The sequence below is a fragment of the Nothobranchius furzeri genome, chromosome 18, assembly GCF_043380555.1.
Source record: "Nothobranchius furzeri strain GRZ-AD chromosome 18, NfurGRZ-RIMD1, whole genome shotgun sequence".
Lineage (NCBI taxonomy): Eukaryota > Metazoa > Chordata > Actinopteri > Cyprinodontiformes > Nothobranchiidae > Nothobranchius > Nothobranchius furzeri.
Window position 1 is genome coordinate 6,235,183 of NC_091758.1, and position 26,278 is coordinate 6,261,460.

The window sequence follows — 26,278 nt, forward strand, 5'->3', positions numbered from 1 at the left end:
TTTCTGCACTTGTCTCCACTTTCTTCTCCAACTATTATTTTAGGACCACAGCTACTGTGATTCTGGACACAAATGCTTTGGATAAATCCAATGAGCAGATTTTAGATAATAGGCTCTGCTTACCTTATTTCCACCGCGGTGTTTTTGTGCCAAGATCTGTTCGCTGGGTCAGTGGGTCGAATCGTCCTCCAAAAACTCCTTTTTCTTCAAAAAGAAAAAATCCTGTTCGTGACGCCAAATTTGTTGGTCTCTCTTCCTTTAGACCAAGCACGGGTACGGAGTAGATGGAGTTAAACACCTTTTAAGTTGACAGAACGAGGAGACAAATGATCAGAAGTCCATTCACTGTTTCGCCGCTCATGAGGGGGAGAGCCTCTGCAGCAAGTCCCGCGACCTGCTCTTGCCAGATGCTTCGGACAGACTCTCGCCGTTCTGCTGAAAACGGCTGATTTTTATTGAAGATTACAGGAATGTTACATACGTAGTTTGCCATACACACACGTAATTCTGCCATCTGCACCTGCAGACGCACGTCAGCTAATAGCCTTGTTAATGAAAGACCAATTCATCCCAAGGACATGCAACCTTGAGATGATCAGGACACATCCTGCAACATCCTTTGCTAACAAAGACAGTTGTTCTTGTATTGAGGAACTGAAGGAAGGAACGCTTTCACTCCCTTATGCAGCTGTTCAGCTTGAGCAGAAAAGGCACAGAGAGGTCTTTGATATTATAACAAGATTCCATGAAAAGGCATATAATAATGTATTTATGATAATATATAAGGGGCAAAAGTGAGAGATACATATTTAATCATATAAAAGAGCTTATAATAATATATGAAAGAGCTTATATGAGAGATATATATTTTCAGTTGCTGAGAGTAACCAGTAAAAGCTCTTATAATCAAATCCTGGTCTCATAGCTCATTTCCACAAACTAAGTTCATGTAATTATGCCAAATACTTAAAAATTTCCTATTTAAGGAACCTAGCAGATTGCATGGAGACACTGACTAGTGTCAGCGTCTTTACAGCAATCCCCATACTAAACAAGCATTTTGCAATGTGGAGAGGAAAACTCCTTTTTAACAGGAAGAAACCTCCAACAGAACCAAACTCCGTATGAGCAGCCATCAGGACCTCAGAGACTTCTGCACTGAGCGGGTGATTTTTTGAAGGAGGACATCTTTGGAATTGAACTAACTCTCTGTCAACAGAAACACAAATCAAACACCATTAGAGACTCCCCAGTCCTCTCACTCATGAACAAATGAGGAGATTTTTGTAGGGACAGTTAATGATTAAATAAATAAGCATATATTAGACAAATGAAAAAGGATCAGGCCTCTGCTTTTCGCAGATGATGTGGTCCTGTTGGCTTCTTCAGAACCTGATCCCCACCCATCACTGGAGCGGTTCGCGGCCGAGTGTGAAGCAGCTGGGATGAGAATCAGTTCCTCTGAATCCGAGAAGTGGGAAAAGGGTAGAATGCCTACTCCAGGACAGAAATGAAGTCCTGCCCCAAGTGGAGGAGTTTTAAGTATCTCAGGCTGTTGTTCACGAGTGAGGGAAAACTGGAGCGTGAGATCGATAGGCGGATTGGTGTTGCGTTTGCAGTGATGCAGGCGTTGTACCGGACCGGTCTGTCGTGGTGAAGAGAGAGCTGAGTCAGAAGGAGAAGCTCTCGATTTACCGGTTGATCTATGTTCCTACCCTCACCTATGGTCATGAGCTTTGGGTAATGACCGAAAGAACGAGATCGCAGATACAAGCGGCCAAAATGAGTTTTCTCCGTAGGGTGTCTGGGCTCTTCCTTAGTAATAGGGTGAGAAGCTCGGTCATCCGGGAGGGGCTCGGAGTAGACCTGCTGCTCCTCCACATGGAGAGGAACTGGTTGAGTTGGCTCGGACATCTGGTCAGGATGCCTCCTGGACGCCTCCCTGGTGAGGTTTTTCAGGCACGTCCAACCGGGAGGAGACCTAAAGGTAGACCCAGGACACGCTGGAGGAACTAGGTTTCTCATCTGGCCAGGGAATGCCTTGGGATTCCCCCATAGAAGCTGGCCCAAGTAGCTGGGGAGAGAAAAGTCTGGGCTTCACTTCTTTGGCTGCTGCCCCCGCGACCCGACCTTGGATAAGTAAGCCATAACAGATGGATATTTAACATACCTGATGAGCTCAACAAACAAAACAAATGACATTAAAGGCTGCCCGTTTCAGTTGCAGTTTCTTACACTTTATGTTTAATTGTGTAAAAAAACTGTCGATTGCTTTTTGGAATATTGCATTAACTGGAAACGTACAGTAAACTATCTGATGGCATCTTCATCTGCGTGAGTTCAGATAAATGCAACGCTATCTCAGTGGCCTAGTGGTAGGGTGTCCACCCTGAGACTGGGAGATCAGGGTTCAATTCCTGGTCGGGTCATACCAAAGACTTAGGAAAATGGGACCCAATGCCTCCCTGCTTGACACTCAGCATTAAGGGGTTGGATTGGGGGGTTAAACCACCAAATGGTTACCGTTGCGCGGCTGTGTCTGCAGCTCACCGCTTCTCCAGGGGATGGGTCAAATGCGGAGAACAAATTTCGCACACACATCAGTGTGTGTGACAACTAATGGGACTTTAACTTTAATTTTAAGTTGCTGCGAGGGTTTCCCGATGGCTATGCAAGGATGGACAGGGTTGAGCAAACTTTTCTAAACATCCATCAAGACAGAGCACGAGCTTGTGATTGGTCAGGACGCCGCAATCTTTAAATTCATCAAGAGCACCGCCATTGCTCTCTCAAAAATAAAGAGAGCCAAAGTTATTTAACAGCAGAAGTCCAAATATACGAACACCCTGGAGTCTGAAACAATATGTAGAATACAGTGCTTATCTGTCACTAAACTAACTTGAAAATTTCTACTAATTATGTATAAATGTAATTCTAATAATGTCCAATTCTTGAAGTTTTGTATAAAATCAAAAAAGGTGTCATTGTAAAACTCTGTCCTTCATTAATTCTGCTGTTCTTTTCTGCTTCAGCTTTTTGCCTCATCAGACCTTCAGTCTGATGTTCCTGAACCTGTCTCTACTGCTGAGGTCAGCACATAATTCATGTTTTTTTTTACAATTTTCTCATTATTATGAGTCAGGTTTTTGGTAGTTTTTACAGTCACTAATAATTGCGAATCTGTTTTATATACACAGAGAATTCCAGTTTCATCCCTGGGAAATCTGGGAAATCCCTCAACCTTTGACGCTAACAATAATGGTAAACAAAATGATGTAAAATGCTGCAGTAAAAGTATATATTAATGCTCAGACATTTTGTGCACAGTAGGTAAAATTTATTTGTTACTCAGATGAAACCTCGGGCAGAACAAACCTACGTTTTTGGACCAAAATTACAATTTCTAACAACATGATCATGGAATTGTCAAAGTTGCAATTGTTTTGCAGTACTCCTGAAAATCCCAGGATCTGTTGTGTCAAGTATTTTAGACATCTGGTATTTTCCTCTGTGTTTCATTATAGCTGCAAATGCAGGCTGTCTGTGGTTGTATTTTAGATATCCAAACATACATTTGTAAGAATTGTATTGAGGATATTCTTAATTTATATTTTAAATTGTAAAAACACTTTGAGATATCAGTAATTACATTTATGACTAGCAACAATGTATTTTAACATATCCAAAAAGATTTTCATGATATCTGGTTACAGACAGCAGGAATATATTTCTAAAATAAACAACTGAATTATAGCTATCTCACATGATAGTTTCTCCTATTGACAATGTTCATTCTAGACAGGAAGAATGTCATTAGGAAGCACTAAATACCCATACACATGAATGGGAAATGTGACGTGATTTGTCCTAGGAAGAATTATATTTCAGACAGGGTTTGACGTTAACACTCGCCAAATGGGAGTAAATTCTCCATTTGGCGAGGAAAGTTGGGAGTGCCATCTGCATCTAAGGTGACTAAATGTTTGCACCAAATTAGTTCTGTTTATCTTATGTCTTTTTGACAGACTTCTGACGCTCCTCTCCCGTCTGCATGTTACGTACACAAGCATATGTGAAATGTTACCACTGCACCCTACATAATTTCCACCTGCCCCATACACATCATACATATCGATGTAGCGGTTAGCTAGCATCATTCCATTATTGGTTCTTTTTAAAACACAGGAAAGGTTTTTCTTTACCTTGCTGACGTACGTTTCGTTTGCTGACTGCCTGTGGATGTTTTGCAGTCGGCAAACGAAACGTACGTCAGCAAGGTAAAGAAAATCCTTTCCTGTGTTTTAAAAAGAACCAATAATGGAATTAGAAACTAAATACAGTAAGAACACACCAAAGATATCTAGCATCATGTTAAAACTAGGGAGGAAATGTGGCAATTTTAAACTGGATCCAGCCAGCCTTCAAAAAGAAAACAGTTTGAAATGGCCAGTATGCTAGAAAGAAGAATCGTAGCAACTCACTTGTCATGGAAAAAGACAAGAAGCTCAAGAATGTTCGAGAACATGAAAACCAACCAGGTTCAAACTGAGTCTCCACTCGTCACACCCACAGTGTTGGCACTAATGACCATGTCAGAGCAAACAATTAAAACGATATTTCGTACCATACATGCTAATGGAAAGAAGGCAGGGCAATTTTCTGACTCGAGTTGAGGTTCCTGTAAATCTTTGCTTCTTTGAAATGTCCCTGTTCTTAAAAGGAACCCAGGTTACAAAAACTTGTGGTTCTTTAAAGACAAATGTTAGTATTAGCTATATTAAAATGGTGTAAAAAACCTTCTTGATCTCTTAGTTTTTATAAAAATTGTAAAAATAGTTTAACTTGTAGGTCACCATCATTTGTGTCGCAATGCACTCTGGGTAGTGACGTCATTTAGTTGTACTTTGGTTGCAGCTTTGGGATCCTGTAGGGACTGTTCAGCGCCATCAACATGTCATCTGTTCAGCCTTTTCAATTTGAACCAGAGTGAAACATTAATGAGGACATCACTGACCATGTTTCACAAAATGAGCTGCAAAATGAAGAGCAAGAAGGGCAGGATGAAGTGAGTGCAGGACTAGGGATGGGTACCTTTGGCATTTGAATCGATCCGGTACTAATTACCGGTACCTACGAATCGATACCGGTACTTAACGGTACCAATTTTCGATACTTTTGAGTGTTTATTATTTTAATTCTCTTTTATAATTAAATACATATTTTTCTCAATATATAACAATATTTGATAAATATCACGATAAATAACATATAACTGTTTGTATTTTAACATTGTCCTTGTAGTTTTATAAGCTGATAATTAAACTGAAGCAAACATCTTTACTGTGAACTAAATTTACCGTGTATCTTCATTCCTTTTGCCGTCCTTTTTCATTTGATTTTTCCTACTGGGAAGTTAGAATTTCCAAGGAGAAAGCGAACGCACCATTAGCTGACAACAATGGTGGCAATGGAAGCTAACATATCAAGCTAACAATATCTTAAACAGTTTATTTAGCTGCTGGAGCAGATTAAAACGATGCCTCACAATTAGATCGTCACTGGTTTCGTCTTCACCCGTCACATTTAGTAAAGTGAAGCCCAACTTTAGAGCGCGTTCATGTTGTTCTAGTCGGAAATTCGGAGTTCCGAGGAGAAAGCGAACGCACCATTAGCGAAACGGAAGCTAATATATCAAGCTAATTATATTTACCTACTGGAGCAGATTAAGATGAGGATGTCTCACTTAGATAGTTGTCGCTGGTTTCATCATCCAGTTACCCATCACATTTAGTGAACTGGACCCAAGCTTTAGTCTGCGTTCTCTCTACCATGCTGCTCTGTTTACAACTGGTTCACAGCAAGCGACGACAAAACGCTACTGCGCATGCGCAGCTGTCTTGGCAAGTTCTCGTTAGGATGGACGGGTACCGAAACGAGGCACCGTTTGAAATGACGTGAATCGGTGCTCGGTCGGTACTATGGAATTCGGTCGGTACCTTAAAGAGTACCGAATTCGGTACCCATCCCTATGCAGGACAAAACCGGTGGTGCGTGTGCAGCAAATGCGTCTCCATGGTAACCGAGAGGGAGAGTGTTTGTTGTCAAGAGCTCACATTTTTGTCAGCAGAAGTTAAAGGTAAGCTATCTTGTGGCCAAACTGATCCAACTCACTTTTCTCTGTGTGTGTTCCACGGTAACAACTTGCCGCACATCAGCTGGCCACTGTGCCTGCATCTTGACATGTCTGAATCTGTCTTACTGGCAGCATCGTAAAATTTTTGAGAGCACTGTATTGATACACTTACTGCTTGTTTTACTGACGGTATAGGTGAATTATCAGCTTCATCTGTGGCAAGTGGTGTGTCCAATGGTTCGCTCAAAGTGACAGTAGCGGTGCTACATCGATATGTGTTCCCCCCTCAAGATCAATTTCTTTTCCACCTGGCTGCGAGTGGTAATGATCCACTTACAAAAAATAACCCTCACCCGTACCCTAACCATAACCATCCTGTCACCAAAAATTTATGTTTTGCATAATTATAATTTATGACGGTACTCTGTGTAGCTTGTTTTAGTTTGTTTTAGGGTTATGGTTAGGGTACGGGTTGGGGTAAGGGTTAGGACACGTATTTGTTGTGAGTGGATGGTTCGAACTTGCAGCTGAGTGGAAAAGAAACAGATCTCAAGGAGGGAACACATATCGACATAACACCTGCAGCTGCAGGACTGGGTTGTCTGCTCAGGAGAGCTTCCAGCGTCTCTTGTCTATGGCGCTTTTTACTGCATGTTTCACTTTCTCTCCGAGGGCATTTAGGCTCCTTGTGTGGAAAAATGGTCAGTACAACATTTAGTTTCAGCCTTCGCTTATACCCAGCCACTCCGGTGAAATATTTAAGTAGTTGTGGCTAAGTATAAGCCTTCTAAGCATCAGGAGAAAAATGTTGGATCTTTCCTCTTCTTGTCAGTAGGAAAGCTGTGTCAACTCACATCACTCCCCATGCTGCCTTTTGACTGGAAATTGCGTCCAAAAGCAGCGGCATTTTTACCAACTAATTATTACGGTAAGCGCGTAAACAAACACTAGCATCAATAGCTAATCTTCCGAGTTTAACCAATATACATCATCGCCCCAGAGTGCATTGTGTGCGGAAAAAAATCACATCCTAGGTATGTTAAAATATGTACTAAATATTGTAGATTTCTAAATAAATGGCAATATTTTTTGTGTTTCTTACAACATATTATGGTGCAACAAGAAATTGTGGCTGATTAGGACATACATGTCCTTTTAAAATCATTGGTGAAATATTGCTAATTAATCATAATAATACCAAATGTTAACAAAAAAGGCAAGTTATATAGATTAACATTGATACATATTTATGATACGAAAATCTACAAATATAATTGTATTTTGAATTTATTCAAATTTCTTTTTTATTCTCTGACCCAAATGTGATGCTGTGGCACAAAGACGGTGTTAGAAGTAGATTTTATGGACAAAAAGTCTGACTTGATTTCAGAAAAAGCTAATTTTAAAATATTTCTAAAAAAAAATAATCAGAAAAGATAAAAAATGTGTGCTTTTTATATTTATGTTTTAATTATGTTGTCACTGCTCTGTTTGGATTCAACACAATTTACACTCACCTTAAGGATTTTTAGGAATACCTGTTCAACTTCTCCTTAATGCAATTATCTAATCAACCAATCACATGACAGTTGCTTCAATGCATTTAGGGGTGTGGTCCTGGTGAAGACAATCTCCTGAACTCCAAACCGAATGTCAGAATGTGAAAGAGAGGTGATTTAAGCCATTGTGAGCGTGGCATGGTTGTTGGTGCCAAACGGGCCGGTCTGAGTATTTCACATTATACTCAGTTACTGGGATTTTCACCCACAACCATTTCTAGGGTTTACAAAGAATGGTGTGAACAGTCTTAGGTTTATTTGCTTAAACAAAATTATAACTTGTGTTTTAAGAGCGTAACATGTTTTAAATTAAATTATTTATCATCAGTTTCATTCATTTTAATAATGTACTAAGCAGGAAACAGAACAACCGGTGTACAGTTTTTGATAAAGTTACATTTGTAATTAACATACTGACATATTTTTCCTATAGTTTTCATTACACAACTTTGTGGAGAAAGCAGAGGAAGGAAGAGAAACAGAGATGCAGTGACCAGAGGAGTTAGACAGAGAGAAAGACGAAGAGGTAAGAATCTTGAATCTTCAAAGACAGTTCAGCCAGTTTTTCTTGCATATGGACTTCAAATGTACAAACACTGAAATTAATATCCTCGAAAAGTCTTTTTTTGTCTGGGTTTGATCATTTCTGATTAATTTCTTTAGTTTATCTGACTTAAAATACTAACTATGATGTTTCATAATCTTTAGCAGAACTTAAGGACATGTAATTATGATTATAATTCCATCACCAAAGAGGATATATTATGATTCATTTTTGTTTTAATAGTTCTATTGTCTATACAAAGCATGTTGATTTAGGACTTTGCATAAAGTTCCTTAAATCTCACATAAAGTGGGGTTATTGTATTATTTGTAGCTACAACTTTTTTTCAGTGGGAAAACAAGCCTTTGCTGGCCATATCCAACCAACCCCCAGGAGATGGGGTGTTTGCCAAAGGAACAATGGCAGAATATCTTTAAATCAGTCCTCAAATATTGGCTGGTCCATTCCAGTCGGCCCACCTTGCATGGCCAAGTTTTCTTCTCGGCAATGTGGCTGAATCTGGGCATGTTCAAAACGATGCGCAAAGGTGTCTGTGAGCAGTGTTGCTTTTGGTAACTGATTCGAAGCACACTGCTTCCTACTAGTGCTGCTACGATTTGTCGATTTATGTTAATGTAGTTAGCAGATGCTTTTGTCCAACAACTTGACATCACTCACGAAGAGGAGGGAACAAGAAGTGGACAGTAGAGAGGGGGGACGGGTGCAGGGAGGGTGCTAGTTTAGAAGATGCTCTCTGAAGAGCAGGGTCTTCAGGAGTTCCTTGAAAATTGAAAAGGAAGCCTCTGTTCTTGTAGTGCTTGGAAGGTCATTCCACATTTGTGGAACGATGCATGAGAAGAGTCTGGATTGTCCTGAGCGTGGTGTAGGCACTGCTAGCCGACGATCCTGTGATGACCGGAGCGGCCGGGCCGAGACGTAAGTCTTTGCAAGAGGATTCAGGTAGATGGGAGCCGTACCATCTCGGACTTTGTATGCTAGTGTTAGCAATTTGAATTTGATGCATGCTGCTAGCGTTAGCCAGTGGAGCTCATTGAACAGAGAGGTGACGTGTGCTCTTTTTGGCTGATTGAAGACCAGACGCGCCGCTGCGTTCTGGACCATTTGAAGAGGTCTCAAAGTACAGCCTGGAAGACCAGTTAGAAGGGCATTGCAGTAATCGAGGTGGGAGATGACAGTAGATTGCACCAGGAGCTGGGTGGCATGTTGTGTTAGGTATGGTCTGATCTTTCATATGTTATACAGCGCAAAGCGGCATGAACGAGCAACAGAGGCAACATGATCTTTAAAGCTCAGGTGTTCATCAAACACAACACCCAGATTTGGAACTGCCTTTGAAGGAGCCAGAGATAGGAAGTCATTTTGGATTGAGATATTGTGCTGTATGGATGGTTTTGCTGGGATGACAAGTAGTTCAGTTTTAGAGAGGTTGAGTTGGAGATGGTGGGATTTCATCCATTTTGATATGTCAGAGAGACAGTTTGATATTCGTGTAGAGACAGTGTGGTCGTCTGGTGGAAATGACAGATAGAGCTGGGTGTCGTCTGCATAGCAGTGGTAGGAGAAGCCATGTGATCGAATGATCTCACCCAGACTGGAGTAGAGACTTGAGGGTATCATTTAGCCAAGGGTGCGACTGACGACATGACGATTTGTCATGATGACGTCGACAAACGAAATTGTCGACAATAAATGTAATAGTCAATGTCATCATTTATTCTACGAAGCACTATTTTTTTTATTAATCTTGTTAATTAAACAGAGGTGCACTGTTCTCGGGTATGATGCCCATGCTTCACACCTGTGTGTGTGGGTCTTACGACACCCACACATTTTCTAATGAATAGGTTAAACACTCACGTTTCACAGTTTCAAACAGCAACAACAGTTTGGTCCCCCAGCGATGCGCTTGCTGTTTTGCCCTCTCTCTTTGGTCACTAAAACCCATACCTTGACACACCTTTATGTCAGAACTCCATTTGATTTAGCCATTGGTTTCATTATTGACTTGAATTTCTACAACTGCTTTGCATTGTTCAAGTGGTAAAAAACATGCTTTCTTATCACAAACTCTCACAGCAAGCTCATCCTCATACTGCAGCTTTTTTTTTTTAGCTCAAACGCATTCTGGCACTCAAGTAGCTAAATCAAGTATAAATGTGCACCACACCTGCATATACATAAACTCAGAGGTTTTATATTGATATCAAAGACATGTGCAGACTTAGCCTTGTTCTCTGTTTCAATTTTAAAAAAAGATATATTGGAAAAAGTTAACAAAACATGGAGCTTAAGTTTTTATTTTCAAAGTTAGATAAGGCAAAACTGATTTAATTGATTTTGGATCGATTTCATATAAATTTTGCAATCAAACCAGGTCTGCAGACACTTCCGGGTACAAAGTCGTTGTAAAATATATTACAGTTTAAATAATTTACAAAGCAAAAAATCTACTTCTTCTACCAAACGCACAAAAACCTTATAACCCTCCCACTGTCCTAATGGGTGTGACCCCGCGAGGACCACCTCACCCCTGCCACGTGGACCTCAAGGGATAAACCATCAACCCTGCTCAATGGTCAACTGTCCTCGTGGGGTCACACCCATTAAGGTTGGTCTATGCTTGACGCGTCCGCGCGGTCCGCGCGGCGAAATTGCGTCATTTTAACAACCACGCCCCTCCACCGCGTCTCCGCATGGCCCAAATTTTCCGCAGGAAGATTTCTAACCACACGGACGGTCGGACGCGGAAAAACATGGCGGACCGGCAAGAACTAGTATGGCAGAGGTTCGTAAATACAGACATTTGTATGATTCAGCTCTCAAAGATCACCGGGATCAACATGTTATTCTTGGAGAGAAATAGCTCGCACTGTCAGAAAAGACAAGGACGCTGTTAAAAAATGCTGGAATGCCATGTTGTAAACAACAGTAATTTTTACTTCTACTATGGTGTAGTGTTGGATGCATGCCGTAGAGCTCCATGCTGCCCCCTACAGTTTGGGAGAATATTGGCTCACCGCAGAGACAAGCCGCACAAACCATAAACGCTGCAAGTTGTGAAGCGCGTTCCATCCGCGAGCCGCGTCACCAAGCGGAAAGTGAATGCGTCAAGCATAAACCAAGCTTTAGGACAGTGGGAGGGTTAAAGAGAGCGATTGTATGTTTAGAAGTAGGCCTGGGACAAATTTTGCTGGACGATATATTGTCCAACAAATTATTGACGATAAACTATATTTTTGTCAACATTATCGTGACCAATATAACCTCTTATGTAATGTTAAAAGCCGTAGCATTTGGCTTTGCAATAAGGCTTCCTCTCAGAGACACAAAGATTGTCAATAACTGACAGGATGCTTCACTGCATTCATTTCATCCTGCCTAGTCACTAAGGCATCCAAATGTAGAGACTGATGCACAGAGTGAACCCTCTTGTCATCCAGCATCTTTGGAGGTAAGAAGGAAAACACATAAATGCAGGCAAAAGGCAATATATTGAGGCTGGAAAAATTATTGAGTTCATTTTCATCCATCATACGATTAATTGATTTATTGATCATCATCCCAGCCCTATTTAGAAAGCAAAATAACATGAGACAACCATGTGTATGTACCACACAAAAAGTATGAGCATTTTGATCCATGGAATGGTATGGTAGAACAGCATAGAGAAAAACTATTGTACATTTAAAAAAACTATAAAAATGACATTAATGGGAAATTTACTAATTAGAAGAAGAAAAATGATATGGTATTAAGTGTTTGACAGAAATAGTAATCACAAACATTGAGCTTGTTTATGATGCAAGTGTGAATGTGTATTTGAGTTTTTGCAAAAGGAGTGATAAAATTTTGATGTAAAAGGCAAGGAAAAGCTATCTAAATTCTGTATTTTCCTTTTGTTTATGACTTTAGAATGTTTCAATGTTCTGATTTGAATAAGAAAACAGCGGTATCTAGTCTTATCACCTCTGACTAGCTAACAGTAGCACGACTCTTATCATTGAATGTGTTTGCTCTGCAGTATTGATTTATTGTTGTTTATTTCTACAAATAACACAAGCCAGAAGCAATTCTGCCATTGTATGGCATTGCTAATGCTAACGCGTAGATTCAAGTAGCTGACACATTCTCTACTCTCTCCTGGACACTAAAGCTTCTCTCGTTATGAGCCAAGATGGGTGAGACCATGAATGTATTTAGTTTGTCCTATCAAGACCTATCAATCTTTTCGACTCCTGTTGGCAGCTATTGCGAAAAATACATGTCAAAAGACATATTTCATGTAAAGCCTGCATGTTATACTCAAAGTGATCATCTTTTTATCCTTTTAGAGTGCAAGAACCACAACACTGAGAACGTCCAGATATCCTCATTAAACAAATGTTCATTGTGCCATGGACCATATTCACCACTGAAGTGGTGGGGACTTCAATGTAAAGGTTAGTTAAAACTGATTTTTGTTTATCTGACACTGCGTATCAAAATACTTTAATTGTTGATGTAATTTGTTTAAATTTTAAGCAATCTTAACCAAAGGTAATGCCATCTTACCTCTTTTTGAGGAAACTAGTTACAGGTGCGTTTGACTATATCTAGCTGCAATGCTTCAACTTTGCACACCCACTCAGGCTCTTTCCTCACCAGATAGGTCTGGTCATTGTTGACGAATATCTTTGTCTGGTATTGGCTTATTCAGATTGAGAAGAAGAATATTGATTCTTTGATGAAGATCCAGTGAAAGAAAGTAACGCTACATTTTTGCTGCACCCAACAACAGAGTCTGTGCCAGATTTGAAGCTTATTTAGGTTTTTTCACTGTGTTTGGGACATAGTGGATGTAGAAAGGATGGTAAAAACATTACCAATGGTATAAGACAGAGCAGGAATTTAAAAAAATGTTGTGGCGACAGATACATTATTCATTTCATTTCATTTATTTATAAAGCCCCTTCTGCGACCAATGCAGATGCCCAAGGTGCTGAACAAAACACAATAAAAACATAAAACCATCAGAATAAAATATAACAATCGTAAAACCAGCATAAAATCAATCAAAAGAGGAGAGTAAAAGCAAAAAATAAAATTCAGAAAAAGATCGGGCCATCGAAACCGGGTAAAATATGCTAATTATGTATGGAAGTGAAAAAGTGCAACATCATCATTTAAAATTTTTTAAAATTCAAATATTATTAATTTTTGAAATAAAAATACATTTGTAAAAGGATGTTACATCTATATGTATGACAACACAAAAAATATGATGAAAATTTCATAATATGTAAAATTGGGAGGAACGTCCGTAAAAGTTGAGCAGCCTGATGACATCATAATATGTAAATTAGGACATAGAATTTTCTACAGTCAGAAAATTTGGGACATACTATAAAATTTTTCTAATTTACAATAGTCTCTTACCATTCTCAAGCTACAGCATTCTGAAATATTGGATTTTTTTTTTTACCTCTAGCACCCAGTGAGTCTTAGATTTTTCTGGGCATCCCAAGGACCAAGGTTTTCACGTCAAGTGGATTATGAACATAAACAGAAACAGATTTGATTCCAAACAAAACAACATGACCTGTAACTCTCATCAAACCACATTAACTAGCATTCCGAATAGCAAGCAGCTAACCCATACCTTGCTATTGTTACTTGCTAAGTTTCCTTGGTTAATGTGCAACTCTAATCAGTTTTCAAGCAGGTCTTTTGAGAATTTTTTTCCACAGAAATATTCTGTTTCTTCTTATAACTTTGGAAAATTAAGTACAAATATTTCTAAATCTGAGTTTATGAGAGGCCTAAACAGCCCCGAATTAAAGTTGGTAGACAAAGAATGCAACATTACATCCTTTTTACACAACAGTCAAATAAATATTTAAACTTTTTTATGCAATGGCTTTTGCTTGCTATTTGTGTTAATTCAAACAAACACTATCTATCTGCACCTCTGTTAAATTAGAGAAACCATTGTGGCCAATGAGTCAAAAATTTCACCCACCCTGGCATCTGGGATTACTTAGTTTTGTGAAATGGCTCTAACAATTTCATTGAGTTTATTCTTGTAATAATTATTATAAAAAAACTTTGACAATATTGATTAAAATTATATTAATAATAAATAAATTTATATATATTACATAATCAATAATTATGTATTTTAGTATTTGATTTTTCCTTGTTTCTATTTAAGGAAGTCGAATTTACTGAAAGAAGTGTTTTTTTATTTTGTTTTGACAGTGTGCAATACAGTATGGCATTCCTATTGTTTTGAGAGAACATTTAAAGGTCAAAATATTTTGGTAAGTACCTCTTAATATCTTTCATGTAGTCTACATAGAATTTATATGCTTTCAAAATATTTCACTTAAAATGACCAATTAAAAACATAGGACTAGGTTCACAAATCAATGTATACTGAATTTGATCTGGTTTTTGATGGCTTCAATGGGATTTAGATTTTTTGTGAAATAACATTAGTCTCTACAGGTTTCTTTTAACATATATCAATTTTGGAGTACTTTGTAATGGGGCTGGGCGATATAGCGATATTTTAAAAATATCGATATAATTTTTAAACAAGATACGAGATGACTTTATATATTTATATCGATATAACTGGTCAAACAGCTATGCTAGTGATTAGTCGCTATGCTAGCGACATGTTTGTTCCATCTCTAAGCGGCTATTGCGTGCATTCTCGCAAGTTTGCTCAATCTGAGAGCCTCTGGGTAAATGTGCTGGTCTAAAATTTGCATTTGGCGTCCTGGTTTTTAATTATTTGGAGACGTTCAACGCCAATGGGGTTCTTTTTATCCATCCTGCTTGTGTGGAGAGAGGAGCCAAACACCTTCCTCCCGTGTAATCAGGAAACATCTACATATAGCCGGAGTGGCCAAATTACCTCAAACATATTGTAAGGGTCTGAATAGTAAACTATAGGGTTAATGTTTTATTTTGAAGGCAATAATAAAAGAGCAACAAGAGACTCTGAGTCATTACAGTCATTAATATGAGCCAATACTGTTAGATTCCATCAATTCAGTTCAATTTATTTATATAGCGCCAAATCACGACAAGAGTCATCTCAAGGCACTTCACATAATAAACATTCCAATTCAGGTCAGTTCATTAAGCCAATCAGAAATAATGTTTCCTATATAAGGAACCCAGCAAATTCCATCAAGTCACTGACTAGTGTCAGTGACTATACAGCAATCCTCATACTAAGCAAGCATATAGCGACAGTGGAGAGGAAAACTCCCTTTTAACAGGAAGAAACCTCCAGAGGATCCTGGCTCAATATAAGCAGCCATCTACCACGACTCACTGGGGATTCGCCCTAATAACTAATAACTCCACGGTGCATGACCCATGTGATCTTCAGTAGAAGCAATTACATCATCATAAATTTAGTTTAAAATGATAGATAATTTTTTCTCTAGAAAAGAAATATACGACTTGGCCCACCTCTAGAAGACATTTAAATAATTGGACAATAATTATAAATATACAATTAAAAAGTGCCTGTGGGACATTTGATACACCTCTAACTCTCAATTGTGTGTGTGTGTGTGTGTGTGTTAACAGACAGCTGTACCAGAGAATAGGCACTAAGGTTGAAGTTTGACAAGAATCAATACATTTTTATGCATTTAATCTACTGATGTATGTTTATATTTTCTGTTCGCAGCTTGAAGTGAGTTAACATGTAAATATTTTACAGAAGGAAAAATATCAAGATATATATCATATATCAGAATTCAGCAAAAATATATCGAGATATAAGTTTTGGTCCATATCGACCACCCCTACTTTGTAATATCATTCCATACAATGTGGCAATAAGTTCCTTTTTTTAACTTTTCAGAAAATGTAAGTTTCATCACATTGTACATTGTATTTTATTCTACTGCAATTACAACACTACAAGATTCTGTGAATAATTTGGGATATAAGCTACAAAGACAAGGATAGAAAAGAGAACTTCCAGTAACTAAGCTCTAGTTTATGCTTTTATTTGACCTATTTTATATAATTTTACTTTCTATTTTGTTCAGGATAAAAATGAAACAACTGACAAGGAAACAGATGAAGAAACAGATGATGGTTCAGATGACCGTGATCCAGACTATGTTCCCAATCCAGAGAGTGAAGAAGAAGAAATAAGCCCAAGCCCAATGCTACTTGCTGCATCACCATCAACACCTAAAATTTTAACTGAAGAACACAGTCATTTGGCTGAAAATCAAAAACCCTCTTCAGACAGAATTTCAGAGAAAGATGATACAAAATCACTAGCAAAAGGTCAAAATTTTTGTTTTGTTTGTAAGCAGGGTCACTTCAAAATTGCAAGACATTTTAAAACCCATGAGAAAGAAGACAGAGATATTGCTAAAGCTCTTAGTTTTCCCTCTGGCTCAAAAAAAAGAAAGGAATTGTTGGAGAAACTACGAAATCGGGGAAACTTTATGTACAACAGTGAAATTTTGACAAAAGGAAAGGGTTCACTTAAAGTTAAGCGATCAGCAAAGGGTGATGGTACATATGAATATTGCATCCACTGCAAAGGAATGTTTCTCCGAAAAGAGTTGTGGAGACACATGAGAAGATGCTCCAGCAAGACAGAAGAAGAGCACATAGGAAGAAAGCGTGTGCTTGGCTTAGCATCCCTTATGAAGTCAAGTTGTTCTGAGACTGTTGAAAGTAATGTCCTGAAGTTGCTGAGTCGAATGCAAGATGATGACATTGCTAGTGTTGTTCGCAATGACTTTTGCCTTTTGCGATTTATAGAATCTTTATACAGCAGACATGGCCACGACCAGTCAAAACACGACTACATTCGGCAAAAATCCCGTGAACTAGGAAGGTTTTTGATAACACTTAGAAAAATCTCCCCAATTGTGAACCTCGAGAAAGCTCTGAAACCTGAACATTTTTTGACTGTAATAGAGGCAGTTAAACAAACAGCAGGCTTTGACAAGGCAAAGAACAACTACAAAACTCCAAGTCTTGCATTAAAAATTGGACACTCCCTCTTAAAAGTTAGTGACTTAATTCACTGCCATGCTCTTATGACTGCAGATGAACCTCTAATCAAGTCATCAGAAGCTTTCAAAAAGCTTTATCAGTCAAAGTGGTCAGAATATATTTCATGCTCTGCCTTAACTACAATGAGCGATCTCAATTACAATAACGCTGTCAAGTTACCACTCACTCAAGATGTGTCTAAACTACACAAGTATCTTGACAAATTGACAGAGTCAGCAATAAAAGATTTAAAAGCTGACGCAAACGCAACCAACTATTCAATACTAGCAAAAACAACATTGACAAAGATAATCCTCTTCAATAGAAGGCGTGTTGGAGAGGTGTCAAAGATGAAACTCACCAACTTTATGGACCGAAACCGTTCTAGCACCCAGGAAAAAATGGGTCTCTCGGAATATGAGCAAAAGCTCTGCAGTTACTTTGAACGTGTGGAGCTGAAAGGAAAGAGAGGAAGAAAAGTGGCAGTGCTCTTAACACCAGAAATGACCAGAGCTGTCGAGTTGATGGTGACAAAACGAAAGGAATGTGGCATTCCAGATGACAACACTTACCTGTTTGCGGTACCAAAGTGCCTAACATATTACAGAGGACATGATGCACTGAGAACGCTTTCAGAGCAGTGTGGTGCTAAGAAGCCAGAGTACTTACGATCCACTCAGCTACGAAAGGAGATTGCTACAACTTCTCAAATTCTGAACCTAAAGGACAATGAACTTGACCAGCTTGCAGATTTCTTGGGACATGACATATCCGTGCATAGACAATTCTACCGACTGTCTGAGCCAACAGTTCAGAGTGCCAAGATTTCAAAGTTGCTTCTTGCATTGGAGAAGGGAAGGCTGCGGGAGCTCAAAGGAAAAACTCTTGATGATATTGAAGGTAATTACTTTAAATTGGTTGCCTGTGCTTTAAAACAAAACAGCTATTTTATACTGATTAACCCAGATAATTTTATTAGCAATCCTCCTATTGGTTATCCTCCCATTGGTTATCAGCAGTGTCTCAGGCGGTAGAGCAGGTTATGCAGTAAGGAAGGTTGTAAGTTAATCCCAGTTCTCAGCAGAGAATGCCACATTTGTGTCCTTAGGATTAATACTTAATTCAACTTGCCTTCTGGTGATTATCAGAGGGACCGTCTGTGCCAAATGCTCGGCAGGACTCTCCTTCGTCATTGTGCCTCAGGGCAGCTGTGGCTACTATGTAGCTCATCACCACCAGGATCTGAATATGTGTGTGTGTGAATGGGTGGATGGCTGATGGTGTTGTGAAGCGCCTTGGGGGTTGTAGAACCCTAAAAGGCACTATACAAATCCAGGCCATTTACCATTTATCAGCTTGAAATATTTTTGTTGTAAAATTTGCATGAATCATATATACTATTCCAAATTGTTGAGAGTTGGGACAGGCTCTTAGTGGCTGAGAGCTGTTATCAGGTTATTGCCATCTGTGCTTTTAACTAGAATAGCAAAGCTACCCAAGACCCTTTACTACTAATCAGTCATTCACCCATTGACATGATGGTGGTGATGAGTTATATCATAGTCTCAGCTGCCCTGACGTACACAGACAAAAGTAGGGCTGCCGTACAATAGCGCCACCAATCCCTCCAATCACCACCAACAGGCAAAGTGGGTGAAGCTTCTTGCCCAAGGACAACACTGCAACAGATGGACCACAACCTTCTGGTTACAGGTTGAGCACTTAAGAACGCTGCCAGAGTCACTAAAACTACATCAAATGCTTTGAGGACAGCTTAGTGGAGTTTTGGAGTTATCAAGCCAAAGCTCAGGTCAGAGTCTTAAGGCCCAAACAAACCTGGTCCCAACATTAGGACCACTGTCTTCTTGCAGTTCACAGAGCTTCTCTGTGACCCTGCAGGAAGATTCTTTACTCCGTGCAGACCGACAAGGAAGCACAGGTTTGTGTCAAGTGGGAGCAGAGCTCGTTGCTGCCACCAGCAACAAGGTGTAGGAGGCAAAAACATACGCTTTGGCTCAGTTGTGGGTGCCCTTGATCAGACATCTTGTCTTTCTGAGCAGGCCCTGTGAGGGAATCGGTTTGTCCAAATGGGAAGCTCTGTCTCGGTCTGGGACGCTGGAGATGGTCAGCCACAAATGTCTCTGAGCCACCACAGTTGAGGTCATAGCTCTACCCAGGGAGACAGCAATGCCACGGATTTAGTCTGTTGTCTTCCGCACCTTGTTTATGAGTAGGAGTGGGGTCAGCAGGTTGTTGGGTGGAATGCAGGCTCCGAGATGATGCACATTGCTTGTATATGGTGGGTGGGGCAATCTCTGCGTGTCTTTAAAACCTTAAAATTATGTTCACATGGATTTCTATTTTATGGGAGTACACAACTAACACATACAACTAAACTTTTTCGGTGCAGAATTCTCAGACAAAGATGAAGATGAAAGTGAAGATGGCAATTCGTCTTCCGATAATGAATCACAAGCAGCTCCAGGATACGTTGCTGGTATGATCTTTTATTTATTCTAATTCACATATTCACATTTATTGATGACATTCAATTGGACATCTTCTTTAAACCTGAAACCCAAGCTGCAGCTGTTCAAAGCTGGCTTAGACTCTATTAAACCTGTTCTACACCAGCTTAGATTCTATTAAAAACTGTTCCACACTGGCTTAGACTCTATTAAACCTAATCTACACCAGCTTAGATTCTATTAAAAACTGTTCCACACTGGCTTAGACTCTTAAGCTGTTCCACACTGGCTTGGACTCAATTAAACATGTTCAATACTGGCTTAGACTCTATTAAAACTGTTCTACTCTGCCTTAGACTCTAATAAAACTGTTCAACACTGGCTTAGACTCACTTAAAATAGTTTAACTCCGGCATAGACTCTTAGAACTGTTCCACACTGGCTTAGACTCTATTAAAACTGTTCTCCTCTAGCTTAGACTCTATTAAAACTGTTCTACTCTAGCTTAGACTATTAAATCTGGTCAACACTGGCTTAGACTCTATTAAAACTGTTCTACTCTAGCTTAGACTCTATTAAATCGTATCAGCGCTGGCTTAGACTCTATTAAAACTGTTCTACTCTGGCTTAGACTCTACTAAATCTGGTCAACACTAGCTTAGACTCTATTAAAACTGTTCTACTCTGGCTTAGACTCTACTAAATCTGGTCAACACTAGCTTAGACTCTATTAAAACGGTTCTACTCTGGCTTAGACTCTATTAAATCTGGTCAACACTGGCTTAGACTCTATTAAATCTGGTCAACACTGGCTTTGACTCAATTAAAACTGTTCTACTCTGATTTAGACTCAATTAAACCTGTTTTATTCTGGTTTTGACTCTACTAAACTTGTTCTACACTGGCTTAGATTCTATTAAAAACTGTTCCACACTGGCTTAGACTCTTTTAAGCTGTTCCACACTGGCTTGTGAATTAAACACATTTCAAATTTACATATTTTTTGTAACATTTAATTTACACATCGTTTATTACATGTCCACCTCAGTGGACAGCGTGCATTCTGAACATGAAATATGTCGGCTTGACTTACTGCAGTCCAAATGGAGGGGCTCAAGTGCAATAAAGTCTTCAACAGCTGTGCTTAATAGCAAAAATAAATAAATAACAATTTTGAGTACCTGTCCACTGTAGTGACCGTTATGCATCAAAGGGTTAAAACTGGTCAACACTGGCTTAGACTCTATTAAATCTGTTCTACTCTAGCTTAGACTCTATTAAAACTGTTCTACTCTGGCTTAGACTCTATTAAAACTGTTCTCCTCTAGCTTAGACTCTATTAAAACTGTTCTACTCTAGCTTAGACTCCGTTAAAACTGTTCTACTCTGGCTTAGACTCACTTAAAATAGTTTAACTCCAGCATAAAACTGTTCCACACTGGCCTAGACTCTATTTAAACAGTTCTACTCTAGCTTAGTCTCTATTAAAACTGTTCCACTCTAGCTTTGACTCCATTAAAACTGTTCTACTCTGGCTTAGACTCCAATAAAGTGTTCTACTCTGGCTTAGACTCTATTAAAACTGTTCTACTCTGGCTTAGACTCAATTAAAACTGTTCTCCTCTAGCTTAGACTCTATTAAAACTGTTCTACTCTAGCTTAGACTCCATTAAAATTGTTCTACTCTAGCTTAGACTCTATTAAAACTGTTCTATTCTAGCTTAGACTCTAATAAAAGTGTTCTACTCTGGTTTAGACTCTATTAAAACTGTTCTATTCTAGCTTAGACTCTAATAAAAGTGTTCTACTCTGGCTTAGACTCTATTAAAAGTGTTCTCCTCTAGCTTAGACTCTATTAAAACTGTTCTACTCTAGCTTAGACTCCATTAAAAGTGTTCTACTCTAGCTTAGACTCTATTAAAACTGTTCTATTCTAGCTTAGACTCTAATAAAACTGTTCTACTCTGGCTTAGACTCTATTAAAACTGTTCTCCTCTAGCTTAGACTCCATTAAAACTGTTCTACTCTAGCTTAGACTCCATTAAAACTGTTCTACTCTAGCTTAGACTCTATTAAAACTGTTCTATTCTAGCTTAGACTCTAATAAAAGTGTTCTACTCTGGCTTAGACTCTATTAAAACTGTTCTACTCTAGCTTAGACTCCATTAAAACTGTTCTACTCTAGCTTAGACTCCATTAAAACTGTTCTACTCTAGCTTAGACTCTATTAAAACTGTTCTATTCTAGCTTAGACTCTAATAAAAGTGTTCTACTCTAGCTTAGACTATTAAAACTGTTCTACTCTGGCTTAGACTCTAATAAAACTGTTCTACTCTGGCTTAGACTCTATTAAAACTGTTCTACTCTAGCTTAGACTCCATTAAAACTGTTCTACTCTAGCTTAGACTCCATTAAAACTGTTCTACTCTAGCTTAGACTCTATTAAAACTGTTCTACTCTAGCTTAGACTCTATTAAAACTGTTCTATTCTAGCTTAGACTCTAATAAAAGTGTTCTACTCTGGCTTAGACTCCATTAAAACTGTTCTTCTCTAGCTTAGACTCCATTAAAACTGTTCTACTCTGGCTTAAACTCTATTAATCCTATTCAATACTAGCTTAGACTCTATTAAAACTGTTCTCCTCTAGCTTAGACTCTATTAAAACTGTTCTACTCTAGCTTAGACTCCATTAAAACTGTTCTACTCTAGCTTAGACTCTATTAAAACTGTTCTATTCTAGCTTAGACTCTAATAAAAGTGTTCTACTCTAGCTTAGACTCCATTAAAACTGTTCTACTCTAGCTTAGACTCCATTAAAACTGTTCTACTCTGGCTTAAACTCTATTAATCCTATTCAATACTAGCTTAGACTCCATTAAAACTGTTCTATTCTAGCTTAGACTCTAATAAAAGTGTTCTACTCTGGCTTAGACTCCATTAAAACTGTTCTCCTCTAGCTTAGACTCTATTAAAACTGTTCTACTCTGGCTTAAACTCTATTAATCCTATTCAATACTAGCTTAGACTCTATTAAAACTGTTCTACTCTGCCTTAGACTCTATTAACACTGTTCTACTCTGGCTTAGACTCTAATAAAACTGTTGAACACTGGCTTAGACTCACTTAAAATAGTTTAACTGGCATACACTATTAAATCTGGTCAACACTGGCTTAGACTCTATTAAAACTGTTCACACTGGCTTAGACTATTTAAACAGTTCTACTTTAGCTTAGACTCTATTAAAACTGTTCTACTCTGGCTTAGACTCTATTAAATCTGGTCAACACTGGCTTAGACTATTAAAACTGTTCTAACTCTAGCTTAGACTCTATTAAAACTGTTCCACACTGGCTTAGACTCTATTAAAACTGTTCTACTCTAGCTTAGACTATTAAAACTGTTCTACTCTGGCTTAGACTCTAACAAAAGTATTCTACTCTGATTTAGACTCAATTAAACCTGTTTTATTCTGCCTTTGACTCTACTAAACTTGTTCTACACTGGCTTAGATTATATTAAACCTGTTCTACACCAGCTTAGATTCTATTAAAAACTGTTCCACACTGGCTTAGACTCTTTTAAACTGTTCCACACTGGCTTTGACTCTATTAAATCTTGTCATTACTGGCTTAGAGTCTATTAAACCTATTCTACACCAGCTTACATTCTATTAAAAACTGTTCCACACCAGTTTAGACTCTTTTAAGCTGTTCCACACTGGCTTCAGCTCAATTAAATCTGGTCAACACTGACTTAGACTCTATTAAACCTGTTCTACACCAGCTCATATTCTATTAAAAACTGTTCCACACCGGCTTAGACTCTTAAACTTTTCTACACTGGCTTTGACTATTAAATCTGGTCAACACTGGCTTAGAGTCTATTAAACCTATTCTACACCAGCTTAGATTCTATTAAAAACTGTTCCACACCAGTTTAGACTCAAACTTTTCCACACTGGCTTCCACTCTATTAAATCTGTTCAACCCTGGCTTAGACTCTATTAAAACTCGCTGTCACCATCTTGTTCTACTATGTCACATTTTGCCACCCATCAAACCGATACAGCACTATGATTAGCCCACCAAAATGCACAAATTATAGCACTGTATCGGATTTCAAAAGTTAAAGTATCCTTGAAAACAGGCTGGATACCACACCTCTTGTAATGCGGTTATCTACTCTTGCCCTATAGATTCCAGAGTACTTCAGCCATATGTGGAAAGTTCTTGATTTAAAATCTGTGATCTGGCTGGGAAAAGGTTTATTGACTAGTCTTGGCTAAAAAGTAGTCCCAGTAGTAGTTCAGTTTGTGGAGAAACTTTTTTTATTAAAAGTTGTCTTGCATTAACTAACACAACCCTTGTCTCCCCCAGTTTCAGAGTCATCTGAGATGGACTTCAGTTCATCTGTTGGAACATCATCCAAAGGTAACAAATGTTTACAATGAATTTAGTTTACATTTTAGCAAAGGTTTTGACAATCGAATTTAAAGTTTAAAATCGTGCTTTAAATTTATTTAATTATTACAGCTAAGAAAATGTGTGCACCTAATTGTTTATCTGTTAGATTGTAATTTGGTTCTTGGGAAGACAATCGTCATAAATCTTTGTCTCTTTTTGGTTTTCAGTCACCATCCGACGTAAAATGGCATATACACGGAGGCCATGGAGCACCAGGGAAGTCAGTGCTGTTATGAAGCACTTTAAAACTCACATAATAAAATCCAAGTTGGCAACAAAAGGAGAATGCGAATTTTGCAAAACAAATGAGCCAGTTTTGCAAGGGCGTACATGGCAAAACATCAGGGATTTTGTGAGAAACAAAGGACTTGCCTCAAAGCATAAATTTACCTAACTCGACAGTGGACTATTTCTAAGGTTTTTGTTGCCGTTCATTGCATGAGCCACCACTGCTGGTGAGGTAAATTTAGGATATTGTTATAAGCACTTCACACACAAACTGTTAAAATAATTTGTTCACTGTTTTTCAGTCTGTTTATGCAAGTTTTGTTCAGTTGTTTTAACTTCAATTAGTGACAAATTAATAGAAAAAAATTAAATTTTGCCTCAAATGTTGGGAATGATTTTGTAAATAGAGATATTTATTAAATGCAGATTTCTTTCTGATATATAAAATAATTAACAGTAATTTTTATTGCTATTGCACTTTTAAAATTCTTTCATTGTCTTTTCGTCCTTTGTTAAATAAAAAAAGTTTTAATAATTGAAGTTGCTTGTTTATTATTTTAAAAGTATATATTGTTTAACCATTTGATGGTTAGCTTGAAAGACTACAGAACTTTACATTTTTACATGCTGTGGTGCCATTTTTTGGAGTATTTCACCTTTATATACATCAATACAACCCTTATATTCTAAATTTTAATTATATAAATGTAAAATGTTCATAGCAACAAAATATTTTACTAAAAAATGTAATTATCTATAGAGAAATTGAAAATCGTTTTTGTTTTTGCACACATTTTTCATTATACAGAAATTCCACAGCTTTATCCCTCAAAATTGTCAATAGAAAAAAGTTTCACACAATCCTTTCAAACAACCACAAATTTATTTGAAGTGCTTCCATAAAATAGTTTCTGAGATACACTCATTTATATAAACTAACAAAAACGAACATAAATCATAATAATCTGCAGGACTCTAACATAATAATGTTGAATATTTGCAGCTAATTTTTCAGTAGTATATAGTTTCCTTTTCTCTCACTAATAATAACAACAATAATAAAGAATATTGCGTGAATATATACGTGAGGGAACTGAAAGTGAAACTTAAACATCATCCGGCGCTGTAATGGCGTCAAGTGCTTCACGGAGGGAGGATGTACTGTTTGTATGAGGGATAGTTTTTGCAAAGCAAAAACAGCATAAAAAACTGATTCAACTAGACAAACGAGAAACATAATCCCTCCATTGTATCCTTGGTCTTCCTTTAGGTCTCCTGGTGGTAACTATGATCTCATTATTTTGGTCACTATCCAAAGCTTACGACAGTAGGTGAGGGTAGAAACCTAGACTTCCCACTGTAGATGCAGGACCAATCTGCCAATTCATCTTGCACATTAGTTTTGCCTTGCTTGTACCCATCTTTAGTGGTGCTTCAGCGCCTCTTAATTGTATCCCAGCACCACTAAAACTTATAATTTACTACATATATTTCAAACACATCACACACCCTGCACCTAAAAGGGTTTGATCCTGCTCGTCTTGGCTCTGAGCGCTTTTGACTGCTCAGTGATGTTTGAACTGGAAGGCGTGGTCTTTCCACAACTTGTATGTTTCTTCTCTGACCTCTTTGTATTTGAAATGTGTCATGGCCTTACAATGTCTGAAAAGTCCCTGTAAACCATGAAGTAGCCAAGAGTTGTATATTTTTATAAACAGACCTCATAAACCCTTATTGTCTCCACAAGCCACCATCTTGTCATGACCTCGTAAGTCTGTGAAATGTCATATGTGAAATGTATGTATGTTCTGAAAGTATTGTTTTATTTTTCAA

The 26,278-nt window shown here is 38.2% G+C and overlaps 1 protein-coding gene across 2 annotated transcripts; it reads left to right on the plus strand.

Annotated features, from left to right (window-relative positions):
- Positions 1–4,823: 4,823 nt before the first annotated feature.
- LOC129160951 (uncharacterized) lies at positions 4,824–26,278 on the plus strand. Of its 2 annotated transcripts, XM_054738071.2 has the most exons (8): positions 4,824–6,136; positions 8,126–8,218; positions 12,589–12,696; positions 14,495–14,556; positions 16,315–18,184; positions 19,695–19,781; positions 24,131–24,184; positions 24,385–26,278. In XM_054738071.2, the coding sequence occupies exons 1-8, from the start codon at positions 6,073–6,075 to the stop codon at positions 24,609–24,611; spliced, it is 2,565 nt and encodes an 854-aa protein (XP_054594046.2). In that variant the 5' UTR covers positions 4,824–6,072; the 3' UTR covers positions 24,612–26,278. The 2 variants fall into 2 exon arrangements, with proteins under 2 accessions (XP_054594046.2, XP_070403319.1); XM_070547218.1 differs by lacking the exons at positions 4,824–6,136; positions 8,126–8,218; positions 14,495–14,556.